Source organism: Mesoplodon mirus (assembly GCF_964341445.2).
Source record: "Mesoplodon mirus genome assembly, chromosome: 1".
NCBI lineage: Eukaryota > Metazoa > Chordata > Mammalia > Artiodactyla > Ziphiidae > Mesoplodon > Mesoplodon mirus.
In genome coordinates this window covers 51937699-51963802 of record NC_138976.1, presented here as the reverse complement: position 1 = coordinate 51963802, position 26104 = coordinate 51937699, and the positions used below count along the sequence as shown (strand labels likewise).

At 38.7% G+C, this 26104-nt stretch overlaps 1 protein-coding gene across 9 annotated transcripts in view; it reads right to left on the bottom strand.

The window, feature by feature from the left end:
* LOC309802455 (RNA exonuclease 1 homolog) overlaps nucleotides 1–26104 on the bottom strand; it is a 46999-nt gene that overhangs the window by 9137 nt on the left and 11758 nt on the right. For 6 of the 9 annotated variants that reach the window (XR_014293800.1, XR_014293801.1, XR_014293802.1 and 3 more), the window contains exons 2-5: nucleotides 9706–9802; nucleotides 7324–7386; nucleotides 4171–4271; nucleotides 1317–1390 (exon numbers count right to left, since the gene is read on the bottom strand). Coding sequence is in view for 2 of the 9 variants with exons in the window: in XM_082618017.1 (XP_082474143.1) it covers nucleotides 1317–1390; nucleotides 4171–4271; nucleotides 7324–7386; nucleotides 9706–9802 (335 nt within the window). In the remaining 7 variants the exon portion in view is untranslated. Of the gene's footprint in view, nucleotides 1–1316; nucleotides 1391–4170; nucleotides 4272–6942; nucleotides 7387–9564; nucleotides 9803–26104 lie in introns of those variants that run through there. The other 3 variants (XR_014293798.1, XR_014293799.1, XM_082618016.1) reach the window with 3 other exon arrangements.

The following is a 26104-nucleotide window of genomic DNA, read 5'->3' as shown; positions in this document are numbered from 1 at the left end:
CGCCACCAGGGAAGCCCTAAATTTTTAATTTAATTTAATTTTTTATTGAGGTAACATTGTTTTATAACATTATATAAGTTTCATGTGTACAACATTATATTTTGACTTCTATAAACACTACAGCACGCTGCACCACCAAAAATTTTGTTTTCATTCATCACCATACAGTTGACCCCCTTTACCCATTTTGCCCTCCCCCGCTTCCCCTCTGGTAACTGCTACTCTGTTCTCTATACCGACATGTTTGTTTGCTAGTGGATACCATAGTGGACAATGCAGTTATAAACCTTGTTGAATGAAAAAAAAAATCATTTGATTTCTAAGCCAGAAGCAGCTTTCATTGTCTGCAATTAAAAATCTAAGCTTAAAAACTCCACAAATCTGCTTTCCAAATATGCCACAGGGAACAAAAATTTAATTTTATGTTTTGTTAAAGATGACTGTTCACATAATGTTCGACATATACAAAGCACTTTGCCATATATTAGTGTATCTGATTCTCACCATCACTGGCGGATTGTTATTAACCTCATAATTTACAGATTGGAGCATCTGGGAGACTTGCCTGATAAGCAGTGGAGCTTCCGAGGTCTCATGATTCCAAGTTCTGTTTTTCCCCTACTGTTTAGTATTGATTCTCATATGAAAGAAGATAACTCCCTATAAATATTTTATTGTCTCTATAAAAACAATAGTTTTTTAAAAATTAAAGCTTTTATGCTGATTTGGGGGATAACAGTAGTACTCATAACATTTTCCACCAGTGTAATTTCAGCAATGTAATGAGTAGGACAAGCAGTGATTATATATAAAGAAAAATTAATAAGTAAAAGAAAGAGGATCATGGGCCAACTCCTGGCTCCATCACCAAGTGCAGGTATCCCACCAAGTCACTTAACTCTTTTCAGCTTCAGTTGCTTCATCTGAAAATGTGTGAACAACATCACAGCGCTGTGTGGGACTGAGAGAGCGAGCCCGGGAACGTTCCTTACACATGCATAAATAAGGCAAAACATACCACCAACGTACCACCTCACAATTCACGGCAAATACACCGTGATTCCCGCTGCAGGGTGGGAACTTGACAAAAGTCTTCACAAAGCCTTCTAGGTTTTCTTTTTGGTCATGAACGTGAAGCTGAAACAAACACTGCCAAATAAGTTACTGTACGTTTTGGCAAGAGCAACTAAGCTCATAAAAATTTCATCAACTGAAAATTAGTGGATTATACCAAATGCTTATGGATCCCCAAGGTCTGCGCAGGAGGCAGCAACTCTGGTTCTGAAACAAGCAGCATTCTGGGGAACAAGCCCTACCTTGGCAACCTGACACCCGGGGGATCCAAGGATACCTTCACAACAGCTGTGCCGCCTTTCTGAGCCACCAAGGACTGCAAACCACACGAAAAGTAAAAATCAAAACAGGCAAGCTTGACAAGGCAGAGTGGCTAACTCCCAGAGCGTCTCACCCGCAAGCACCTTTAAGACCGCACCATGCAAGCGATCTGATGTAAAGTCTAAAACTCTGCATGGTTGCTTTTCTAGCTATTATGTAACAAACAGGAAACACTGACTCCTAGAAGCCGAGTTCTCAGAGGCTGCACTTTGAAGGTGAATTATAATTACCAGTGTCTTGAATGCCTTTCTTCCCTTCCTCCCTTTGCTTCCCCATAACGTGGCCGGGCCCCTCAGCTCCTCTCCTGATGTCACTTCTTCATTCTGCTTTAACTCTATGTCAACCATCCTTTCAAAATATTCTCCTCCCTGACCTTCCCTCTTTGCTGAAGCCCCTGGATGATGGGCTCCAGCTACCACCCTCTCCCTTCCTGCATGTGACCTGAGCAACGTCACCCAGTTACGTAGACTGAGACCGTAATAAAGATGTTGTCTCCAACCCTGGCTGGACCTCTGAAATCCCGACACCCTCTTCTTCCATTTTCCTTGGCCAGACACTTTGCACATTTTCACAGCAACAAGCCTAAGCCGTCTTCTCTCTTTTATCTCTCTCACACCTTCCATCTCACCTGTACCCTTACCTACCCCAAGTCCTTCTTCCCTCTGGCCTAAGGTAATGTTCTCCCAACTGCTCCCTAAAAACCCCTCTGCCTGCAGTAGGTTTTGCACCAGTCTTCCTATAACATGTGGTTAGATTAATCTTCCTCAAGCACATTTTTCATTACATCACTTTCCTCAAATGCTTCACTTGTACATTGCTGATCAAATGCCAATTTCTCAGGCTGGCACTGAAGACTCTTGCTTAACCAACCTTCTATTACTCATCCAATCCTGACATCTCACGGCTTTATCTTACCTTCTCCTGTGATGAGAAAGGGAGGCTGAGAACCAGTATTAACAGAGCATCTGTTATAAGCCAGGAATTGGACCCATCAGCTCACTAAACTGCCACACAAAGCTCATTCTATGAATATGGAAACAAAAGCTCAGAGAGCTTCAGAAACCTGCTCAAGGTCTCAGAGAAAGTAAGTGGTGAAACAGCCCAAAATCTCAGGTCCGCCAGCTCCAAAGTCCCATTCTGTTCATTACGCTGTGTCGTCTAGTTATTCCACACAGTAGTTAATCTGCTACTTTTATTCTCCTACAGTGTCTTCCTATTTTTCTTCCCTTTTGGAATTTATAGTCTCCCCACCCACTAAAACTAAGCCCTAAACACTTAAGTCAAACTTGTCTGATTTACTTTACTATTGATCCATTATTCTTATATTTATTCTATAATTCAATCACATCCACTGTTCCTCTCTACTTCCTCTGCCCTGCTTTATTTTCTTCATAGCATTTATTATAATAGCTTTCATATTTATTTCCATATCTGCATAAATAATTCATCTGTTCACCCATCTATCCACACAGATATTGACAGCCTGTATGCATTAGGTACCATGCTAAGTGCCGGGGAGACATTCGGTCCCTCCGAGAGCTTGCAGTCTTTTGAAGATGGCGGATAAATCGCTAAATCATTACAAAATGCAGTTGGGTGCTGTCAAAGGCAGTGACAGTCAAAGGCCCTCAAAGGTTGTGACAGAAGAGGGAGGACCTATTTTAGATCACGGGGTCGCGAAAGAACCTTGAGTAGGTCACATTTAAGGAGAGACCTAAAGGATGAGAAGGAACCAGCCGTGTGAAAAGGAGAGGAGACAGCAGGTTAGAAGGTTCCAGAAAGTTGGCCAGTGTGATAGGAAGGAAACTGTGGAAAGGGTACAAGATAGGGGGAAGAGGCCAAATTCGGCAGGGTTGACAAAGTTATTGAAGAGTTTTCATTAAAGCAAGGGAGTGATGTAAACAGAACTGTGATTTAAAAATTATTCTGGCGGTTGTTGGCTGAGAAGTAGCTTGGGGCAGGGGAGTGTAAGACTGGGAGGATGCTGCAGTAGCTTGGGAAGGAGATGAGGGTCTTGTGGCCCTGGTGGGGGGCAGCAGAGGTGGAGAAGAGACACTTTGGAGGTAACAGAACAAATGGGACGTGGACACCGCTGAGATGAAAGGGCGCACCAGGGAGTTCCCTGGTGGTCCAGTGGTTAGGACTCGGTGCCCTCAGTGCCGTGGCCTGGATTCAATCCTTGGTGGGGGAACTAAGGGTGCTGGCATAGGCAGAAAAAAAGAAAAAAGGGAAAAACAAAACAAAGGCCTTGAATGGGGGTGGGGGAGGGTGCACCGAGGGGAGACAGTGGTGACTGCACCCAGGTTTTTTTGGTCTGAGTAGGGAAAAAAACCCATCTGAGTGGACTGTAGGGAATTTACTGTGCTGGAGAAGAAATGGGGGCTGGGTTGGGGGTGAGGAAGCAGGTATTCATCCTCACTCAGTGCAGGGCAGGGGCCAAGGAACTGAAGCCATAAGCAATTATTCTAATGCTGGCCTGTGAAAAGCAGGTGAAGTCAGGAGGTAGCTGATTGACCTGAGGTCTTAAAAAGGCGGAAGAATCATCACAGCCATACTTCTTGAGCCAGCGAGCTCCAAAGTTAAGAAGTGATGGTTGGGAGTGTTTGTAATGGAAACTTTTGAATCAATACAGTTTCTCTTTACTGTATTACTGTATTTTATTTAACAAATACACACTGAACTGAATACTTTATTCCACTTTTCTCCCCAGTGCTTTGGCACCAGCTCGTCAAGTAAATGAAATGGAATGACCAGATACTTGCCTTTATGACTCACCAGTCGGCCAAGGTGGTAGTGACATTCCTCTCTGCTGCTGTTTTTGCCTGCAGGAGCCACGCCATAGATCTTCCCACATCGACAGCACATCTTCCTAGAAGCTGAAACAGAACATGAAGTAGAGTTATTCATGAATAGATGCAGGGGGGGGAAATGAGGACCTGAATGCAGAGACTTGCCTTTGCATTCCTGATCCTGTCATGAGCACACACTCAGTGTGATCTCGAAGTAACAGGAAAAGGAACAGAATTATGCAAAGGAGTGTGTGCAGGTGAACTGCTTCCTGCATCAGGGCTGCCACTGCTCAAACAGGCATTCTCCCACCTGCTTCCAGAGTCAGCCCAACGCCAGGTAATTGTGGTTTTAGCACCACAAGTTGACTGTCACCAACTTGATCTGTCATCTACTCTAGTACATAGTAACTCCTGAATTAGGACCCATGTCTTCCTTTTAGACACATAGTGATCTGTTTGTTTATTGTCACTGAGAGTGTATCTGGGCTTTTCACTAGACCCATTTATGAATACTTGTTTTTATTAATGACCCTCAAACTGGCTCTGAGGACGATGATGACAGCAACTCTTTTATTTGGGTGTCTGTTATGCGATGATGAGGCAGGCACTGCACCAAGCACTTCAGATGCACTATTTTAATGGATTCTCATAGCTACTGATGGGGCAGCTACCATCATCTCATTATTCAGAGTGGGGAAGCCGACACTGGGAGAGTGACTCATGACTTACCCAGCACCCCGACCCAGATTTGCCTTTCTCCTTCAGAGCCCTGGTTCTTAACTGTTAAGTGTACTGCCTTCCAATGAGAGGATTTAAAGAAAGGTAAAGCAAATGGCGAAAATAATCCCAAGAGAGAAGTTCTAAAGATGCAAGAGATGAAGCTAAATCTCTTCTAGCCAATGAAAAATACTTCTATAACTGCATTTCAAACTCTGATGGACCTAACATTTGACAGTTGTGTTAATGTTAAATATTCTCTTGTTATCTCTTTTCTCGGGGGAGAGGGAGTGGGATAAATATATTAACTAACTATGCCCAGTATTTGGAGAAAAGGCAAAATAATAAGACTAACTGTAAGTCTTTTTCTAAGAATTCCTAGTGAAAGGGTATGAAGTATACAGAACACAGCACTGCCTACATATGTCTAGGGGTAAAAGAAGAAGCTCCAGAGTCAGACTCCTTGGGTTCAAATCCTGGCTCTACCACTTATTTTCTGAGTGACCTTTGATAAATTATTTGACCTCTCTGAACCTTAGTTTCTTCATTTGTATAAATGGAGGTGGTAACAGTACTTACCTGAAATGGCTGCTAAGATTTAATAAAACTGATTACATAAATAAAGCACTTAGATACTGGGAATAAAATGAAATGGAAAGGGAAAGAAAATGAAATGCAACAATGCTTTTACCTGTAGCCTAATGATGCTGGCCATCATTTGTGGCCATGGCTGGCCACAAATCTTCTTTCCATTAGAAAATGTCAGAACACTGGGACTTTTATTTTTATTTATTTTTCATATTTATTTATTTGGCTGCACTGGGTCTTAGTTGTGGCACGTGGGATGTTCATTGTCGCATGCAGGATCTTCAGTTAGAGCATGGGACTTAGTTGTGGCACATGGGCTCTAGTTCCCTGACCAGGGATCAAACCTGGGCCCCCTGCATTGGGAGCGCGGAGTCTTAGTCACTGGACCACCAGGGAAGTGCCAGAACACTGGGACTTTTAGGGCTCCAGTCTTCGTGTGTAGAAAGGATAATTGTTGGACCCATATACGTACGATCATTTACAAGAGTTTTTGTCATGCCTGGGTTTAAAAGAATATTTCCTGGTTTGTCAGGGTTGGGTTGGGGGTAGTTATTTTCACGGAACTGTTCTTCAGTTAGAAGGTAGTCTTTAAGATGTCTGTAGAGAATAATTCCTATGAGCACTAAGAGAAAAAGAAAAGCTGTTCAATAAAATTTAAATTGCTTTTTTTTTCCTTTTTAAGTAGTGGTAAGGTTAGAATCTACTAACCCTTTTAGATATGAAATGCTAGGATTCTGCTTAACATTAAGTATGACAGTAGTCTAAAAGAATCCAAGTCTTCGTGTCCTTCAATAAGAGCCACAACAAATCAATATTGTTTCCTGGATCATGTGATGTCCTAAGCTTTGGGCGAGAGATGGGAAAGTTAAAATTATATCAGTAATAGCTGGTGCATATTAAGCAGGCCAAAACCTGTTCTAAGCATGTTGATTTAAACTTTACATTAAGCCAGAATGGCAAGTGAACTGACTTCACTTTTACAGATGAATTAGATGAGGCTCAGAAAAGTAAGGACATATGAACAAAGTCACACAGCACAGTTGATACACAAACCCAGGCCTTCTGGTTCGAGATCTTGCGTAACAGCTCTTAATACTCACTCAGATAAGAAAAGTACAAAATCTTACAAGCAGGAGGCAATGGGAACACTGATGACTCTCACAAAGGCAAAATAGCTCAAGGATCTCTTCCCAACACCAGTAACCCAGTCCCAGATCCCCTCACTCTAATGAGCTCTGGAGAAAGTTTCTCTAATTTATTATTAAAAGCTTTAGCAGAATTTACTAGACATGCTTTAGCAAACTCTTTTGTAAAACGAAAAACTTTGTTACGAGAAGTATTAAGAGATTCTAAAAGCATCTATGTTGTTTCAATTCTTACATGAGGCTTTTTTTTTTTTTTTAAAGAGAACACAACCATCTGGTTTTATTCAAAATACAACCAAATTGTTTTCTCTACCTTCTTTCTTGTTATAAATTCAGACTTTGAGGCTGTACCCAGACCCATTGAATCAGAATCTGCATTTTTAACAAGATTTCCAGGTAATTCCAATGCAGGTAGAGTTTGAAAATTTGAGCAGCACTACTCTTGCTGACTAGACACATGTTAACTACCAAAAGAAAAAACAAAGTTGAGAATTCTATCCAAATATTACTTAAATCAAAGTCCATTTTTTCATCTCCAATTTATACAAGCTTTTAAAAAGGATAGCACATGTACAAAGTATGCAGCTGATCCTTCACAAACACAACAGTTTAATAGCTGCAGTCTACCAAATTTACTTCCCCTTTAAGGTCACAACTGCAAGGCCCTATCATTATCACAGTAAGCTTACCGTTTTTCTTTTCCTTCTTTTTCAATCCAGTTGTCTTATTGTTGTTACTGCTTCCAGACACATCTAAAACATATAAGAACTTTTCTCCTGAGATGAACTATTTTTATCTACTTCATAAAAACATACAGAACATAAAAAGGTCTACAGTATAATAAAATATTTCTTTTTCTTTTAAAACATCCATGTGAGGGCAAACATCTTCATAACCAATTCCAAATTGGGAAAAAGTCATATCTATTCAACTACTAAAAAGATCAGGATTTTACATTTGCTAAAACTAATACATTTTGACTACTGGATAGAGTGTGTCTAAATTTGAGTCACTGAGTTTTATACCATCATTTACCACAACTGTAACAGCTTGCAAACCATTTCTATTTTCATTGGGAATATTTAAAATATGTACTTAGACCTGCATGTTCTATTTCCATGGGCTATATTTAGTATGAGAAAAAAGGGGGGGGAAGCTAGAATGCCATGAAAATACTAATCTAAGAGATCTCGTATATTTTAATACATGTATTTAAGTCTACTTAAAGTGCTGTACATTAAAAAAAATGCCATAAAGGAATCACAGATGAACACTTTTTATATTCTTGAGAATGGAAAAGACTTTCAAAGCATGACACAAAACCCAGAAACCAATAAAAAAGAGATTGATTACACTTTGAAAATAACCTCTATATTATAAAAAAAGTATAAACAAGGCTGATGCGCAAGTGACAAACTGAAGAAAATATCTGCAGTATATTAAAAGAGAATATGTAAAAGGCTGTCCCAAATGAATAGGACAATTTATAAAGGGGGGGCAGAAGGATACAACGAACACATTTAAAAAGAGAGAGAAATAAACATCTTCAACTTCGTAGGAATAAAAGATATTAAAATAACTTTTTAAAAAATATACCTTCATACTCTGAAATAGGATAAATAAGAAAGTTTGGCAGGGTATGAGGAAAACCACATACTCCACCATTAGTGGGCGATGTAAATGGACAAACCCTTTCTGGGGTAGTTAACAATATTTACCAGGGCTTCCCTGGTGGCACAGTAGTTAAGAATCCGCCTGCCAATGCAGGGGAGAAGGGTTCGAGCCCTGGTCCGGGAAGATCCCACATGCTGCGGAACAACTAAGCCCGTGTGCCACAATTACTGAGCCTGTGCTCTAGAGCCCATGAGCCACAACTACTGAGCCCGCATGCCACAACTACTGAAGCCCATGAGCCTATGGCCTGTGCTCTGCAACAACAGAAGCCACCGCAATAAGAAGCCCATGCACTGCAATGAAGAGTAGCCCCCACTTGCCGCAACTAGAGAAAAGCCCTCGCGCAGCAATGAAGACCCAACGCAGCCAAAAATAAAAAAAAAAACAAAAAAATCCAATATTTACCAATTTTAAACATACAGACCCTTTCTGCTAGCTTCTCTGTGTATAGGAATTTATGCTAAAGATACATATGTTCGGGTTTAAGTAAATGTTAATGTGTTAACATGCCCACACATATTTATCACAGAATTTATACTCAAAAAAAAATGTAAGCAATCTAAATACCCAAAGGCGTTTAGTTCATCTATATTATAGATTCCATATATTGGAATATTTATAGTATAGGTTCTATACAATAGAGTTTCATGCAGTCTTTAAAAAATATGATACAGATCTAGATATGAATGTGGATTCCAGGTTAACTGACAAAAGACTTCTATGATACCTTACTGAGTAAAAAAAGTTAGACACACTGTATATAAAATGATTGTATTCATGAATATTATATATATCTCTGTAGTCATGTAAAGGAGGGTCTATATAAGAGATGTGGAAGACAGTTGTCTTTGACTGTTTTTTAAAAAGATGTTTTTCTGTATTATTTGAACTCATGCCACATATTCTCAACTGGGGTGGTACTGCCCCCAGAGGAGTAAAATTGGCTCTTGAGGAATGAAAAAAATCTTAGCTATTATAATAGTATGTGGCTCTACAAAACCCAATTTAACTGATAAAATATTATCCCTCAGTACTTCATTTTACTGGGGGTGAAGGATGTAGAAAAAATAGGTTTATTAGGGGAAAAATATTGATTTTTAAAAAGTTGAGAAGTACTGATACTATTCCACATGGAGGTGAATTACTTTTATAACCAGAAATCAAATTTAAATATATCAGTGATAACCTCTTTCAGTGAGGTTATATTTATATCTAACTTCAAGGCTAACTTGTTACTTTCAACAAAAAAATGCCACCTGCATGTTCGACTCAACAGAATATTTAAAACATACATTTCATTGAATATCTAAAAACAACCCTGCTAATGAAGAAAACACATTCAGTGTCAGGTGTTAATCACAACTTTTTATCTTATCACTTAATTGAAAAGACATTACCTTGGTCTCTCAGCTTCTTCAGAGTATTTCTTGCTATGTTCACATACATATTTCGACTGCTACGGCACTCATAAATGGCCTTTTCTTCTATTTTAGCCTAAATCACAAAGTGAATAATTAAATGAAAATATTAAATCCAAAGTCTATGAACAATAAATGTCATTTGCTATATAATGGATAAATATGGCAAAATACTTATCTAACTCAAAAGATGGGGGAAATGGTGCCACAAATAATAAGCAACTTATTTTACATTCTATGTTTATGGTTTTTGAGAAGAAAAAAAAAGCAAACTTAATCCCATGAATTTAATCCAAGAACCAGCCACTTATCTTCACAAACTAGAGACCACTGTATGTTTGCAGACAGTGCATGGTGCAAAGCCTCCACAAGCCTACAGTGTCATGAACTCATGTGAGTCTCAAAGCAAGGCCCTGACATTATCAGAGGCACATACTAGTATTCTAATTTAAAAGGTGAGGACACTGGGCTTCCTTGGTGGTGCAGTGATTGAGAGTCCGCCTGCCGATGCAGGGGACCCGGGTTTGTGCCCCAGTCCGGGAAGATCCCACATGCCACGGAGCGGCTGGGCCCGTGAGCCATGGCTGCTGAGCCTGCGCATCCGGAGCCTGTGCTCCGCAACGGCAAAGGCCACAGCAGTGAGAGGCCCGTGTACCACAAAAAAAAAAAAAAAAAAAAAAAAAAAAAAGGGTGAGGACACTAAGGCTCAAAGTGGCTAAATAATTTTCTTAAGATCACACAGCAAAGAAAAGACATGATTCTCTTTTCATTATCTTTCTTCTATAAGTTACTTTCCTAAATCCATTAATTACTATTTTTACACCCAAACTCATTAAGATAGGTCAGTAAAAAGGGATGAAACGAGAGAACCAAATGAATAATAAATTGTATATTATATTAATAATTTATTGTGCACCTAGTATGTACAGGTCTGGAATAAGCTCGTTAAAAGTTTTCTCATTTAATCTTTATTGTGATTCTATGAGGATCACCAATTTATATGAGGAAACTGAGACCAAAGGAGTCAGTATCTTGCTTACTGTTGCAGAGCTAGAAATGGAATCCAGGTGTGCCCAAGTTCCGAAGTCAAGACTCTCCTCACTACACTAAACCATCCCAGAGTGAATGCCATAGGGAGGTTGGAAGACAGTACAGAAGACAAGACAGGGATACAGAAAAAGACAAAGCTGGAAGAAAAAGGGTAACATTTCTTTTTAAGAGGCTCCTTTTTTGTTTCTTTGCTTTGTCATTATTCTTTAACTTATACAGAATCCTAGAGGAGACAGACTTCTGGAATGGTAGGACAAGAACCTTCACAAACTGTCCCACAAAAACAATACAAATACTGGCAAAACAACTAAAACCAACCATTTCAAAACACGGAAAATTAACCAAAGCCACAGAAGAAAACTGAAAATTGTCTAAGAGAAACTACTGAACCTTGGTAAGACAGTGGTGTCTCTAACATTTTAGCTTGAGGCTATTCCCACCCGCCTTTCTCCCCAGCTTAGTGGCACCATAGCTGCAAAAAATTGGCAGCCAGATAGCCCACATAAAGGACAGAACTCTTTTAGAGCTACATTAAAGGCATCATCCCCAGAGCACAGTCAGTATTTTGTCCGAACAAGCAGTTCCTGGAAAAATCTCTATTCCCAGAGTGCCATGGGTATTTGATTGGACTCAGAGTTCAGATCATGGGAGAAAAAAAAAAAAAAACCTATCCCCAGAGTACTATCAAAACAATAGTAAATGGGTGGCAATATGGCAGCTACCTAAGGATATGATTTCAGGCGGGTAAACAAAAACCTGACTAGGAATTTAAAAGGAAATCTTGGAGAACTAGATTTTGAAACTTTGAAAAGCTCTGACATATTCTTAGGGTGTAAAAGGTGACCCAAGGGGGCTTCCCTGGTGGCGCAGTGGTTGAGAGTCTGCCTGCTAATGCAGGGGACATGGATTCGAGCCCTGGTCTGGGAAGATCCAACATGCCGTGGAGCAACTAGGCCCGTGAGCCACAACTACTGAGCCTGTGCGTCTGGAGCCTGTGCTCTGCAACAAGAGAGGCCGCGATAGTGAGAGGCCCGCACACCGTGATGAAGAGTGGCCCCCGCTTGCCACAACTAGAGAAAACCCTCTCACAGGAACGAAGACCCAACACAGCAAAAATAAATTAATAAATTAATAAACTCCTATCCCCAGCACCTTCTTTAAAAAAAAAAAAAAGGTGACCCAAGAAAGACCTGGGAAAAGAGAATCTCCCAATAACTCACTAGTGGCTGACCTTGAAACCCTGCACAAACAGGAAGTAAAAGCTAAGGCTGTCTTATAAACTGCAACAAGTTCGAAGGCACATAGATCCTCTTGTGGGAAGGGATAAAAAGGGTGGAAGACATATAGACAAGGCATTTAAGAAACTTTTCTAACAAGTCATTGGCTGATCACTAAATTGTACTGACACAGGATGACTCCTAAAATAAATAATAAAAGAACTTAAAAAAAAATGCCACCAGAGGACTTAAGTGTCCATACACTGGAAGCAATACAGAATCTACAGAATTAGTTCAGAAAAGTCAGTAAGGAAGTAAGTAGCAACAAGAAAAACAATTACAAGAACCTAGCAACAAAATAAATACCTATCTGACCCGACCCTAGAGTTATTATGATACATTATTTAACTGTATAGTTTTCTACAAAAAATCATGAGACGTGTAAAGAAACAGGAAAGTATACCACTAACAGGAAGAAAAAAAGCAGCCAAGAGAAAATGTTCCTGAGAAAGTCCAGATTTGGGACTTAGTAGACACAGACTTTAAATCAGCTATTGTAAATATGTTTTAAAAATTAATGGAATGATGTCTAGAGGATTAAAGGAAAGTGTGAAAATGATATTTCATCAAATACATAGTACCAATAAAGAGAAGTAAAAATAGAAAAAAAAATTGAAGTTCTGGAGTTAAAAAGTACAAAAATTACATGAACAATTCACCATAGGGGCTCAACCACAGATATGAGCTAGCAGAAGAAATAATCAGGGAGCCTAAAGATGGATCAATAGAGATGATTCAGCTTCAGGAGAAGAAAAAAGAAAAAGATAAAATGAACAAAGCCTCAGACGCCTGTGGGACACCATCAAACATACCTACATTCACATAATGTGAGTTCCACAGGAAAAGGAGAAAGAAAGGAGCAGAAAAAATATTGAAGAAATAATTGCCCAAAACTTCCCAAATATTATGTAAAATATTAACCCATACATCCATGAAGCTCAACAAACTCCAAGTAGAATTTATTCACAGAGAGCCACACTTAGACATGTCACAGTCAAACTGATGAAAGTCAAAGACAAAAAGAAAATCTTGAAAATATCAATAGTAAGAGAAAAATGACATTATGTACAAAGGATCTTTAATAAGATTAAAAGTTGATTTCTCATCAGAAACCATGGAAACAGTGGAATGACATATCAAAGTGTTGAAAGAAAAAGACTGTTAACCAAGAATTCTATACCAACTAAATTTTTCCTTACAATGGAGGAGAAATGAAGACATTCCCAGATAAACTCTGAGGGAATTTGTCATTAGCAGATCTATCCTCCAAGAATTGCTAAAGGGATTCCTTAAGTCTGAGAAGGACACTAGATGGTAATTTGAATCCACATGAAGAAATAAAGAATACTGGTAAATGTAACTTCACAGGAAAATATATAAGAGAATAAATATGTATTTGTTTGTAATCTATTTCTTTTTCATCTATTTTAAGATAATAACATAAAGGAAGAATTATAAAATTGAATTACAGGTTTTATAATATATAATGATGTAATTTATATGACAGTAATGGTATAAAGGAGGGGTAGAAAGAAATATACTGGTGTAAATTTTTGAATACTATTGAAATTAAGTTAGTTTTAGTTTGAACCAGATTGTCACAAATTAAGATGGTAATTGTAATCCTTACTATAAACATTAAGAAAATAATTCAAAAGATATAGTCAAAGAAATGACATGGGCATTTAAATGGTATACTAGAAAATATTTAACCCCAAACAAAGCAATACTTGTAGAGGAAATAAAAAGACACAAGACATAAAAGTCACATTGCAAAATGGATGATGTATAGATAAATCCTACTTTATTAGTTATGAGTCACTGCATTAAATGTAAATGGATTAAACACTCCATTTACATTTGGAAGAATGGGGGAAAATATGGGTCAACTGTATGCCGTCTACAAGACACACACTAAATTCAAAGACCAAATAGGTTGAAAGCAAAAGGAAGAAAAGAGAGATACTTTCTAAGCACTAATTAAAGATAGTTGGAGTGGTTGCACTAATGTCAGACAGTATAATCTTTAAAACAGAAGTTGTCACTAGAGACAAAGACATTTTATAATGATAAGAGTGTTAATCTATCAGAAAGACATAATGACTATAAACAAATATGCATCTTATACCAGAGCACCAAAATACACAGTGCAAAAATGGATGGAATAGGAGAAACAACAATTCAACAATCAGAAACTTCAATGTCACACTTTCAATAATGGATACAAGTCAGAATATCAAGAAAAAAATGGAACACTTCAACAAAACTATGAAGCAATTGTACCTAATAGACACCTATTGAATACGCCACACAACAAGAACAGAATACATATACTTTTCAAGTACACATGGAACATTTTCTAGGGCAGATCCCATGTTAGGTCATAAAACAATCCTCAATAAATTTAAAAGGACTGGAGTCATACAAAGTATGTTCTCTGACCATAATGGTACTATATTATACATCAACGGCAGGATATTTTGGAAATTCATTAATATGTGAAAATTGAATTACACATTCCTAAATAATGAACAGGTCAAAGAAGGTATAAAAGGGAAACTTAGGGGAGAGAACTGCAAGGTGGTGGAGGAGTAAGACGTGGAGATCACCTTCCTCCCCACAAATACATCAAAAATACATCTACATGTGGAAGAACGCCTACAGAACAACTACTGAATCCTCATAGGGGACCTTAGACTTCCAAAAAGGTGAGAAAATCCCCATGTAACTGGGTAGGGCAAAAGAAAAAAGAAAAAAAGAGACAATGAAATTGGGACAGGACCTGTCCCTCTGGAAGGGAGCTGTGAAGGATGAAAAGTTTCCACACACTAGGAAGCCCCCTCACTGGTGGAGATGGGATGGGGGAGCGTCAGAGCTTCAGAGGAGAGGGCAGCAACAGAGGTGTGGAGTGCCGAGCAGACAGATTACCACATGGAGGATCAGTGCTGACCAGCACTCACCAGCCTGAGACACCTGTCAGCTCACTTGCTGGGGAAGGTGGGAGCTGGGTGCTGAGGCTTGGGCTTCGGAGGTCAGACCCCTGGGAGGACTGGGGTTGGCTGCGTGAGGACAGCCTTGGGGGGCTAGTGCGCCACAGCTAGCTGGGAGGGAGTCTGGGAAAAAACCTAGGCCTGCCAGAGAGGCAGGATACCTTTGTTGTGTGCATGAGGAGAGGGGCAGCCCTGCCAGAAAAGCTTCTCTCTCTGTGTGCTCACAGATGGTAGGGCAATGCCTGCATGGGCGCGAGTGTGACCTGTGGCTGTTATCTCGGACCCCAGAGGCTGCTGCCACTGCCACCAAGGGTCCTGTGTGCAAGGCAGGTACCTGCCCACAACTTCCTAGCAGCCTGTGCAGCCTGCCACTGCTGAGGGTCCTGCGAACCAGGACCAACTTCCCCGGGAGAAAGCATGGCGCGCCTCCTTAGGCTCTTGCAACTTCACAACGGCCTCTGCCACTGCAGGCCCTCCCCGCACATCCCAATTATGACTGCTATATCCCTCTCCCCGCAGCCTGAGCAAGCAAGTGAGACCTAATCTATAGCTGCTGCTTTGCCCCCTCTTGCCTGGGCAGGCAACAGACGCCTGAGGGCAGCTACATGCAGAGGCGGGGCCAAAACCAAAGCTGAACTCCAGGGGCAGTGTGACCAAAAAAGAGAAAGGGAAGTATCCCCATGCAGCTCAGGAGCAGTGATCAAATCCCTGCAATCGGCTGGGTAAACCCTGCATCTGTAGAATACCTGAATAGACAATGAGTGTTCCCACAATTGAGGCTGTGGACTTTGGGGGCAACTGTGGACTTTGGGGGCAAGTACATGCAGGACTAAGGTCAGGTCAGAGTCTGAGCTGGCCCCACAGTGCCCACAGCAGGTCCAGAGACCCACCTAGAGGTACCCGAGGGCTTCCTGGGGAAGCAGGAATTGGCTGTGGCTCACTGTGCAGCCAAGGACACTGACAATGAAGGCTACAGGAAAATATCACTACTTTTTTTTTTTTGGTTCTGTTGTTCTTTTTTTATTATTATCATTTTTTAAATTTTACTTTTAAATTTACTTTTCTTTTTATGCTTTTATTTTTAAAATATATTTTACTTAATTGTTTTCACCTTCTACTGTACTTTTATATTGTGCTTTTTCCTTGTGTTTGTTTTTTCCTTTCTTTTGCTTTGTTTTTTTTTAACTGTATTTTATATTTTTCTATTTTTACTTTACCTCTCTGTCATTTTGTATTTTTTCCTTTTGTTTTCATCTTTCGTCTTTACATTTTGCTTTATCGTTTTTGTATTTCTTTTATGCTTTCAGTGCCTTTTTTCAGTTTGCATTCTGCACTTGATTTGTTTCTGCTTTTATGTTTTTGTTAGTTTTTAGTGTTTGTTTTGGTTTTGGATTTGTTTATTGGTTTGGTTCCTCTCTTCTTTGTTTTCTCTTTTTCTTCTTTTGTTTTTTTGTGAGTGCCTGTGTGTATGTTTCTTTGTGTGATTTTGTCTGTTTAGCTTTGCTTTTACCATTTGTCTTGGGGATTTGTCCGTTTGTTTGTTTGGGTTCTTTTCTGTTTTTTCTTTATGATTTTGTTTTTCTTCTTCCTATTCTTCCACACTGTGTGGCTTGCAGGGTCTTGGTGGTCCAGCAGGGGATCAGGCCAGAGCCTTGGGGGTGGGAGAGCTGAGTCCAGGATGTCAGACCACCAGAGAACTCCCAGCCCCTTGGAATATTAATCAGTGAGTGCTCTGCCAGAGGTCTCTGTCTCAACACAAAGACCCAGCTCCACCCAACGGCCAGCAAGCTCCAGTGCTGGATGCCTCACAGCAAACAACTAGCAAAACAGGAACACAACCCCACCCACTAGCAGACAGGCTAGGCTACCTAAAATCATACTAAGCTCAAAGACACCGCAAAACACACCACCAGATGTGGCCCTGCCCATCAGAGGGACAAGATCCAGCTTTACCCACCAGAACATAGGCTCCAGTCCCCCCCACCAGGGAGCCTACACAAGCCACTGAACCAAACTCACCCACTAGGCACAGACAACAGAAGTAAGAGGAATTACGACCCTGCAGCCTGCAGAAAGGAGACCCCAAACACAGTAAGTTAAACAAAATGAGAAGACACAGAAATATGCAGCAGATGAAGGAGCAAGGTAAAAACCCACAAGACCAAACAAATGAAGAGGAGATAGGCAGTCTACCAGAAAAAGAATTCAGAGTGAGGATAGTAAAGATGATCCAAAATATCGGAAATAGAATGGAGAAAATACAAGATATATTTAACAAGGACCTAGAAAAACTAAAGAACAAACAAACAGTGATGAACAACACAATAACTGAAATTTAAAATACTCTAGAAGGAATCAATAGCAGAATAACTGAGGCAGAAGAACAGATAAGTGACCTGGAAGACAGAATGGTGGAAATAACTGCTGCAGAGCAGAATAAAGAAAAAAGAATGAAAAGAATTGAGTAAAGTCTCAGAGACCTCTGGGACAACAGTGAATGCACCAACATTACAATTGTAGAGGTCCCAGAAGAAGAAGAGAAAAAGAAGGGGTCTGAGAAAATATTTGAAGAGATTAGAGTTGAAAACATCCCTAACATGGGAAAGGAAATAGTCAATCAAGTCCAGGAAGTGCAGAGAGTCCCATACAGGATAAACCCAAGGAGAGACACACTGAGACACATATTAATCAAACTATCAAAAATTAAATACAAAGAAAAAATATTAAAAGCAGCAAGGGAAAAGCAACATATAACATACAAGGGAATCCCCATAAGGTTAACAGCTGATTTTTCAGCAGAAACTCTGCAAGTAAGAGGGGAGTGGCATGATATACTTAAAGTGATGAAAGGGAAGAACCTACAACCAAGATTACTCTACTCAGCAAGGATCTCATTCAGATTTGAAGGAGAAATCAAAAGCTTTACAGACAAGCAAAAGCTAAGAGAATTCAGCACCACCAAACCAGCTCTACAACAAATGCTAAAGGAACTTCTCTAAGTGGGAAACATAAGAGAAGCAAAGGGCCTGCAAAAACAAACCCAAAACAATTAAGAAAATGGTAATAGGGACATACATATCAATAAATTACCTTAAATGTGAATGGATTAAATGCTCCAACCAAAAGACACAGGCTTGCTAAATGGATACAAAAACAAGACCCATACATATGCTGTCTACAAGAGACCCACTTCAGACCTAGGGACACATACAGACTGAAAGTGAGGGGACGGAAAAAGATATTCCATTCAAATGGAAATCAAACGAAAGCTGGAGGAGCAATACTCATATCAGATAAAATAGACTTTAAAATAAAGAATGCTACTAGAGAAAAGTAAGGACACTACATAATGATCAAGGAATCAATCCAAGAAGAAGATATAACAATTATAAATATATATGCACCCAACATAGGAGCACCTCAATACATAAGACAACTGTTAACAGCTATAAAAGAGGAAATCGACAGTAACATAATAATAGTGGGGGATTTTAACACCTCACTTACACCAATGGACAGATCGAAACAGAAAATTAATATGGAAACACAAGCTTTAAATGACACAAGAGATCAGATAGATTTAATTGATATTTATAGGACATTCCATCTGAAAACAGAAGATTACACTTCCTTCTCAAGTGTGCATGGAACATTCTCCAGGATAGTTCACATCTTGGGTCACATATCAAGCCTCAGTAAATTTAAGAAAACTGAAATCATATCAAGCATCTTTTCTGACCACAATGCTATGAGATTAGAAATTAATTACAGGGAAAAAACGGTAAAAAACACAAACACATGGAGGCTAAACAATACGTTACTAAATAACCAAGAGATCACTGACGACATCAAAGAGGAAATCAAAAAATACCTAGAAACAAATGACAATGAAAACATGATGACCCAAAACCTATGGGATGGAGCAAAAGCAGTTCTAAGAGGGAAATGTATAGCAATACAATCTTACCTCAAGAAACAAGAAAAATCTCAAGTAAACAACCTAACCTTAAACCTAAAGCAATTAAAGAACCAAAAAAAAAAAAAACCCCAAAGTTAGCAGAAGGAAAGAAATCATAAAGATTGGATCAGAAATAAATGAAAAAGAAATGAAGGAAAGAACAGCAAAGATCAAGAAAACTACAAGCTGGCTGGTTCTTTGAGAAGATAAACAAAATTGATAAACCATTAGCCAGACTCATCAGGAAAAAAAGGGAGAAGACTCAAATCAACAGAGTTAGAAACGAAAAAGAAGAAGTAACAACTGACACTGCAGAAATACAAAGGATCATGAGAGAGACTACTACAAGCAACTCTATGCCAATAAAATGGACAAACTGGAAGAAATGGACAAATTCTTAGAAAAGTACAACCTTCTGAGACTAAACCCGGAAGAAATAGAAAATATGAACAGACTGATCACAAGCACTGAAATTGAAACTGTGATTAAAAATCTTCCAACAAACAAGCTCAGGGCCAGATGGTTTCACAGGTGAATTCCATCAAACATTTAAAGAGCTAACACCTATCCTTCTCAAACTCTTCCAAAATATAGCAGAGGGAGGAACGCTCCCAAACTCATTCTATGAGGCCACCATCGCCCTGATACCAAAACCAGACAATGATGTCACAAAAAAAGAAAATTACAGGGGCTTCCCTGGTGGTGCAGTGGTTGAGAGTCCGCCTGCAGGGGATGTGGGTTCATGCCCCGGTCCGGGAGGATCCCACATGCCACGGAGCAGCTGGGCCCGTAAGCCATGGCCGCTGAGCCTGCACGTGTGGAGCCTGTGCTCCGCAACAAGAGAGGCCACAACATTGAGAGGCCCGCGTACCGCACAAAAAAAATAAAGAAAAAAATAAAGAAAAGAAAATTACAGGCCAATATCACTGGTGAATATGGATGCAAAAATCCGCAGCAAAATACCCGCAAACAGAATCCACAGAACATTAAAAGGATCATGCACCATGATCAAGTGGGGTTTATCCCAGGAATGCAAGGATTCTTCAATATATGCAAATCAATCAATGTGATACACCATATTAACAAACTGAAGAATAAAATCCATACGATCATCTCAATAGATGCAGAAAAAGCTTCTGACAAAATTCAACACCCATTTATGATAAAAACTCTCCAGAAAGTGTGCACAGAGGGAACCTACCTCAACATACTAAAGGCCATATATGACAAACCCACAGCCAACATCATTCTCAATGGTGGAAAACTGAAACCATTTTCTCTAAGATCAGGAAGAAGACAAGGATTTCCACTCTCACCATTATTCAACATAGTTTTGGAAGTTTTAGCCATGACCATCAGAGAAGAAAAAGAAATAAAAGGAATCCAAACTGGAAAAGAAGTAAAGCTGTTACTGTTTGCAGATTATGTGATACTACACATAGAAAATCCTAAAGGTGCCAGCAGAAAACTACTAGAGCTAATTGATGAATTGGTAAAGTAGCAGGATACAAAATTAATGCACAGAAATCTCTTGCATTCCTATACACTAACAATGGAAAATGAGAAAGAGAAATTAAGGAAACACTCCCAATTACCACTGCAACAAAAAGAAAAAAATGCCTAGGAATAAACCTACCTAAGGTGCAAAAAACCTTTACTCAGAAAACTACAAGACAGTGATGAAAGAAATCAAAGACGATACAAACAGATGGAGATATATACCATGTTCTTGGATTAGAAGACTCCACATTGTGAAAATTACTATACTACCCAAAGCAATCTACAGATTCAATGCAATTCCTATCAAACCACCAATGGCATTTTTCACAGAACTAGAACAAAAAATTTTACAATTTGTATGGAAACACAAAAGACCCCAAATAGCCAAAGCAATCTTGAGGGAAAAAAACGGAGCTGGAGGAATCAGGCTCCCTGACTTCAGGCTATACTACAAAGCTATAGTAGTCAAGACAATATGGTACTGGCACAAAAACAGAAATATAGATCAATGGAACAGGATAGAAAGCCCAGATATAAACCCACGCACATATGGTCAACTTATCTTTGATAAAGGAGGCAAGACTATACAATGGAGAAAAGACAGTCTCTTCAATAAGTGGTGCTGAGAAAACTGGACAGCTACATGTAAAAGAATGAAATTAGAACACTCCCTAACATCATACACAAAAATAAACTCAAAATGGATTAAAGACTTAAATGTAAGGCCAGACACTATAAAACTCTTAGAGGAAAACACAGGCAGAACACTCTATGACATAAATCACAGCAAGATCCTTTTTGACCCACCTCCTAGAGAAATGGAAATAAAAACAAAAATAAACAAATGGGATCTAATGAAACTTAAACGCTTTTGCACAGCAAAGGAAACCACAAACAAGAGAAAAGACAACCCTCAGAATGGGAGAAAATATTTGCAAATAAAGCAATGGACAAAGGATTAATCTCCAAAATATACAAGCAGCTCATGCAGCTCAATATCAGAAAAAAAAACAACCCAATCCAAAAATGGGCAGAAGACCTAAATAGACATTTCTCCAAAGAAGACATACAGATTGCCAACAAACACATGAAAGAATGCTCAACATCACTAATCATTAGAGAAATGCAAATCAAAACTACAATGAGGTATCACCTCACACCAGTCAGAATGGCCATCATCAAAAAATCTAGAAACAATAAATGCTGGAGAGGGTGTGGAGGAAAGGGAACGCTCCTGCACTGTTGGTGGGAATATAAATTGATACTGCCACTATGGAGATCAGTATGGTGATTCCTTAAAAAATTAAAAATAGAAGTACCATATGACCCAGCAATCCTACTACTGGGCATATACCCTGAGAGAACCATAATTCCAAAAGAGACATGTACCACAATGTTCACTGCAGCACTATTTACAATAGCCAGGACACGGAAACAACCTAAATGCCCATCGACAGACAAATGGATAAAGAAGATATGGCACATATATACAATGGGATATCACTCTGCCATATAAAGGAATGAAACTGAATTATTTGTAGTGAGGTGGATGGACCTAGACTCTGTCATACAGAGTGAAGTAAGTCAGAAAGAGAAAAACAAATACCATATGCTAACGCATATATATGGAATCTAGAAAAATGGTACTGATGAACCTAGTGGTAGGTTCTGAGAACAGACTTGAGGACACGGGGGTTATGGGAGGCTGGGATGTAGTGAGAGAGTATCACTGACATATATACACTACCAAATGTAAAACGGATGGCTGGTGGGAAGCTGCTGCATAGCACAGGGAGATCAGCTCGGTGCTTTGTGACCACCTACCGGGGTTGGGTAGGGAGGGTGGGAGGGAGGCTCAAGAGGGAGGGGATATGGGGATATGTGTGTGCATATAGCTGATTCACTTTGTTGTACAGCAGAAACTAACACAACATTGTGAAGCAATTATACTCCAATAAAGATGTATACAAAAATAAAAGGGAAACTTAAAAGTTCTTTGAGATGAATGAAAATGGAAACACAACATAATGAAACATATAGGATGCACCTAAAGTAGTGCTTAGAGTAAAATTAATATTGTAAATGGCTATATTAAAAAGATCTCAAATCAGTAAATTTGCCTTCCACCTTAAGCAACTAGAATTTTAATGGAAACTAAACCCAAAGAATGCAAAAGGAATCAAATAATAAAGAGTAGAGTGGAAATAAGTAAAATAAAGAATTAAAAATGAGATAATCATAAAAACTAAAAGTTCATTCTTTGAAAAAGATCAACCAAATAGATAAAACTTTAGCCAGATTGACCAAGAAAAAAGAGAGAACGCTCGAATTATTAAAATAAATGAGGGCTTTCCTGGTGGCGCAGTGGTTAAGAATCCACCTGACAATGCAGGAGACATGGGTTCAAGCCCTGCTCTGGGAAGATCACAATACCGCAGAGCAACTAAGCCCATGTGCCACAACTACTGAAGCCCGCATGCCCTAGAGCCTGTGCTCTGCAACAAGAGATGCCACCACAATGAGAAGCCTGTGCACCACAATGAAGAGTAGCCCCTGCTCACTGCAACTAGAGAAAGCCCATACACAGCAATGAAGACCCAATGCAGCCATAAATAAATAAATAAATAAATAAATAAATAAATAAATAAATAAATAAATAAATAAATATTGAAAGAAGACATCATTATAGAACTTGCAGAAATAGAAAGAATTATAAAGGAATACTATGAACAACTATATGCCAATAAATCAGAACATTTAGATGAGACAGAAGGGACACATGCAAAAAACCCACAGTTACTATTGTACTTAATGAAGAAAGACTGTAAGTTTTTCTCCTAGAATGAGGAAAGAGATAAGCATGGCCCCTCTTATCACTTGTATTCAATATCATCCTGGAGTTTATGCCTAGAGAAATTAGGCAAGAAAATGAAATAAAAGTACCCACATTGGAAAGGAAAAAATAAAACTCTATTTATAGAAGATATAATCTTTTATAAAGAAACTTCCAAGGAGCTCAATAAAAATGATTAGAACTAATAAACAAATACAGCAAAGTTGCAAGATACAAGATCAGAAATCAATTGTATTTTTACACACTTGTAATGAATAATTTGAAAATAAAATTACAAAAACAATTCCATTTACAATAGCATTAAAAAGATTAAAATACCTAGGAATAAGTTTAACAAAAGCAGTTCAAGACTTGTCCTCTGAAAAACTACAAAAACTGTTGAAAGGATTTAAAGATCTAAATAAATGTAAAGACATCCCATGTTCATGGCTCACAAGACTTAATATTGTTAAATGGTAATACTCCACAAATTGATCTACTGATTCAGAACAATCTCTACCAAAATCCTAACTCGATATTTTTGCAGAAAATACAAGCTGATCCTAAAAGTTATATGGATATGCCAGAGACCAAAACGTTCTTAAAAAAGAACAACAAATTTTAAGAACTCACACTTCTAATTTCAATACTTACTACAAAGCTACAGTAATTCAGACTGTGTAGTACTGGCATGAGGACAGAAATAGAAATCAAAGCAAGAGAACCAGAGCTCAGAATTTATGGTCAGTTACTCTTATATTTACAACTGATTTCTGACAAAAGTGACACAAAAATTAAATAAGGAAAAATAGTCTTTTCAACAAATGGTGGTATAACTGGTTTATCCACATTCAAAAGAATGAAGTTGGACCCCCTACCTCAAACATTATGCAAAACTAAACTCAAAACAGATCATACACCTAAGTGTAAAAACTAAAACTTTCAATCTCTTAGGAAAAAAAAAAAAAGAAAGAACTTTGTGACCTAGTTTTCTTACATATGATACCAAAAGCACAAGGAACAGAAGAAAAATAAATTGGAATACATCACGGTGAAAAACTTTGTGCTGCAACTGATACCATCAAGAAAGTGAGAAGACGACCCACAGAAAAGAAAAAATATTTGACAATGTTTTATCTAAGAGACTTGTATCCAGAATACATAAACAACTCTTATAACTCAACAGTAAGAAAACAAATAACCCAAAATATGGGCAAAGGATTTGAATAGACATTTCTTCAGGAAGATATACAAATGGCCAACAGGTACATGAAAGTATGTTTAACATCATTATTTGGTAGGGAAATGCAAATCAAAACTACAAATGAGCTACCACTTCATACCCACTAGGATGGCTAGAAAGACAGACAATAACAAGTGTCGGCAAGGATGTGGAGAAACCAGAACCCCTGTATGTTGTTGGTGGGAATGTAGTGGTATAGTCACTTTGGAAAACAGTTTGTTAGTTCCACAAAAAGCTAAATGTAGAACTAGCATATAACCCAGTAATTTTACTCCTAGAAATATGCTTAAGGGTAATGTAACTATTTGTCCACACAAAAACTTGTACACAAATACAAATAAACATTCTGTACAAATGTTTGTTATTCATAATAGCCCCAAATAGAAATAATCCAAACGTCCATCAACTAATGAATGGAGAAATAAAATGTGTATATCCATAAAACAGAATATTACTCAGCAATGACACATGCTATAGCGTGGATGACCCTTGACAACATTATGCTAAGGGAAAACATTACATCAGTCACAAAAGAACCACATATTATATGATTCCATTTTCATGAAATGTCTAGAATAGGCAAATCAATAGAAATAGAGAGTAAATTAGTAGTTTCCTAGGGCTGGGAGATATGGAGGAGTGGGGGAATGGCAGATGAAGGGTAAAGGGTGTCTTTTGGGGGCGATGGAAATGTAGTTAAATTAATTGTGGCAGTGATCGCACAACCCTGTGAATATACTAAAGTTACTGAACTATATATGTTAAATGGATGAATTGTAGGGTATGTGAATCATATCTCAACAAAGCTGTTAATAAAAAGAATTCTTAAATTGATTTTTCCTCACTCCTAATGCATGAATCTCCTGTTGTGATGACAATTTAGCTTCTATCCCAAACACTTTTAGCAACTGGCAGCTCACTGTTTTGTGAATCTGTTTTATGGACAGCATATCAGTTACAAAGGTCTTTTTCATGTTGATCTGAAATGTGCCTCTTGTTTCATCCAGCCATAGTCTTTTAAAATAACCTCCAGAGCCATCTGAATTCACCTCAATCAGAGGAGGGGCAGCACAAAGCCCAAATCGAGTGCTCAGACATGTGTTTGTCTGACAGTGTGTTAAGTAGAGATTTTAAGATAAAAATTATTCGAAGATTAGAAATCTGTACATTTTGAACTTGCATTTCCAAACTGCAATAATCAGATGGAGCCGAGAGGTATCTGCCCACCTTTAGATGGGACTTATTCTACCTAGTAAGTCACCATCCTCACCACTCCACATTGGATTTTGAAAATATGCATGGGGTGAGAGCTACAGCTATTGCCACTGATTTGAAAGGTTTCAATTTGGGAAAAAGGTTTTGAGTAGGAACTGCAAATACAGGTGCTGCCAAGAAACCAGGCATGGCTTAGAAATGAGTGTAGCAGGTGTGCCTAATAGGGAGTGGTGGGGACTGTGGCTCACTAGACAGCACATAAAGGGGGAGACACAACTCAGATTAATAAACTACTTGCTTTGATATGAAATC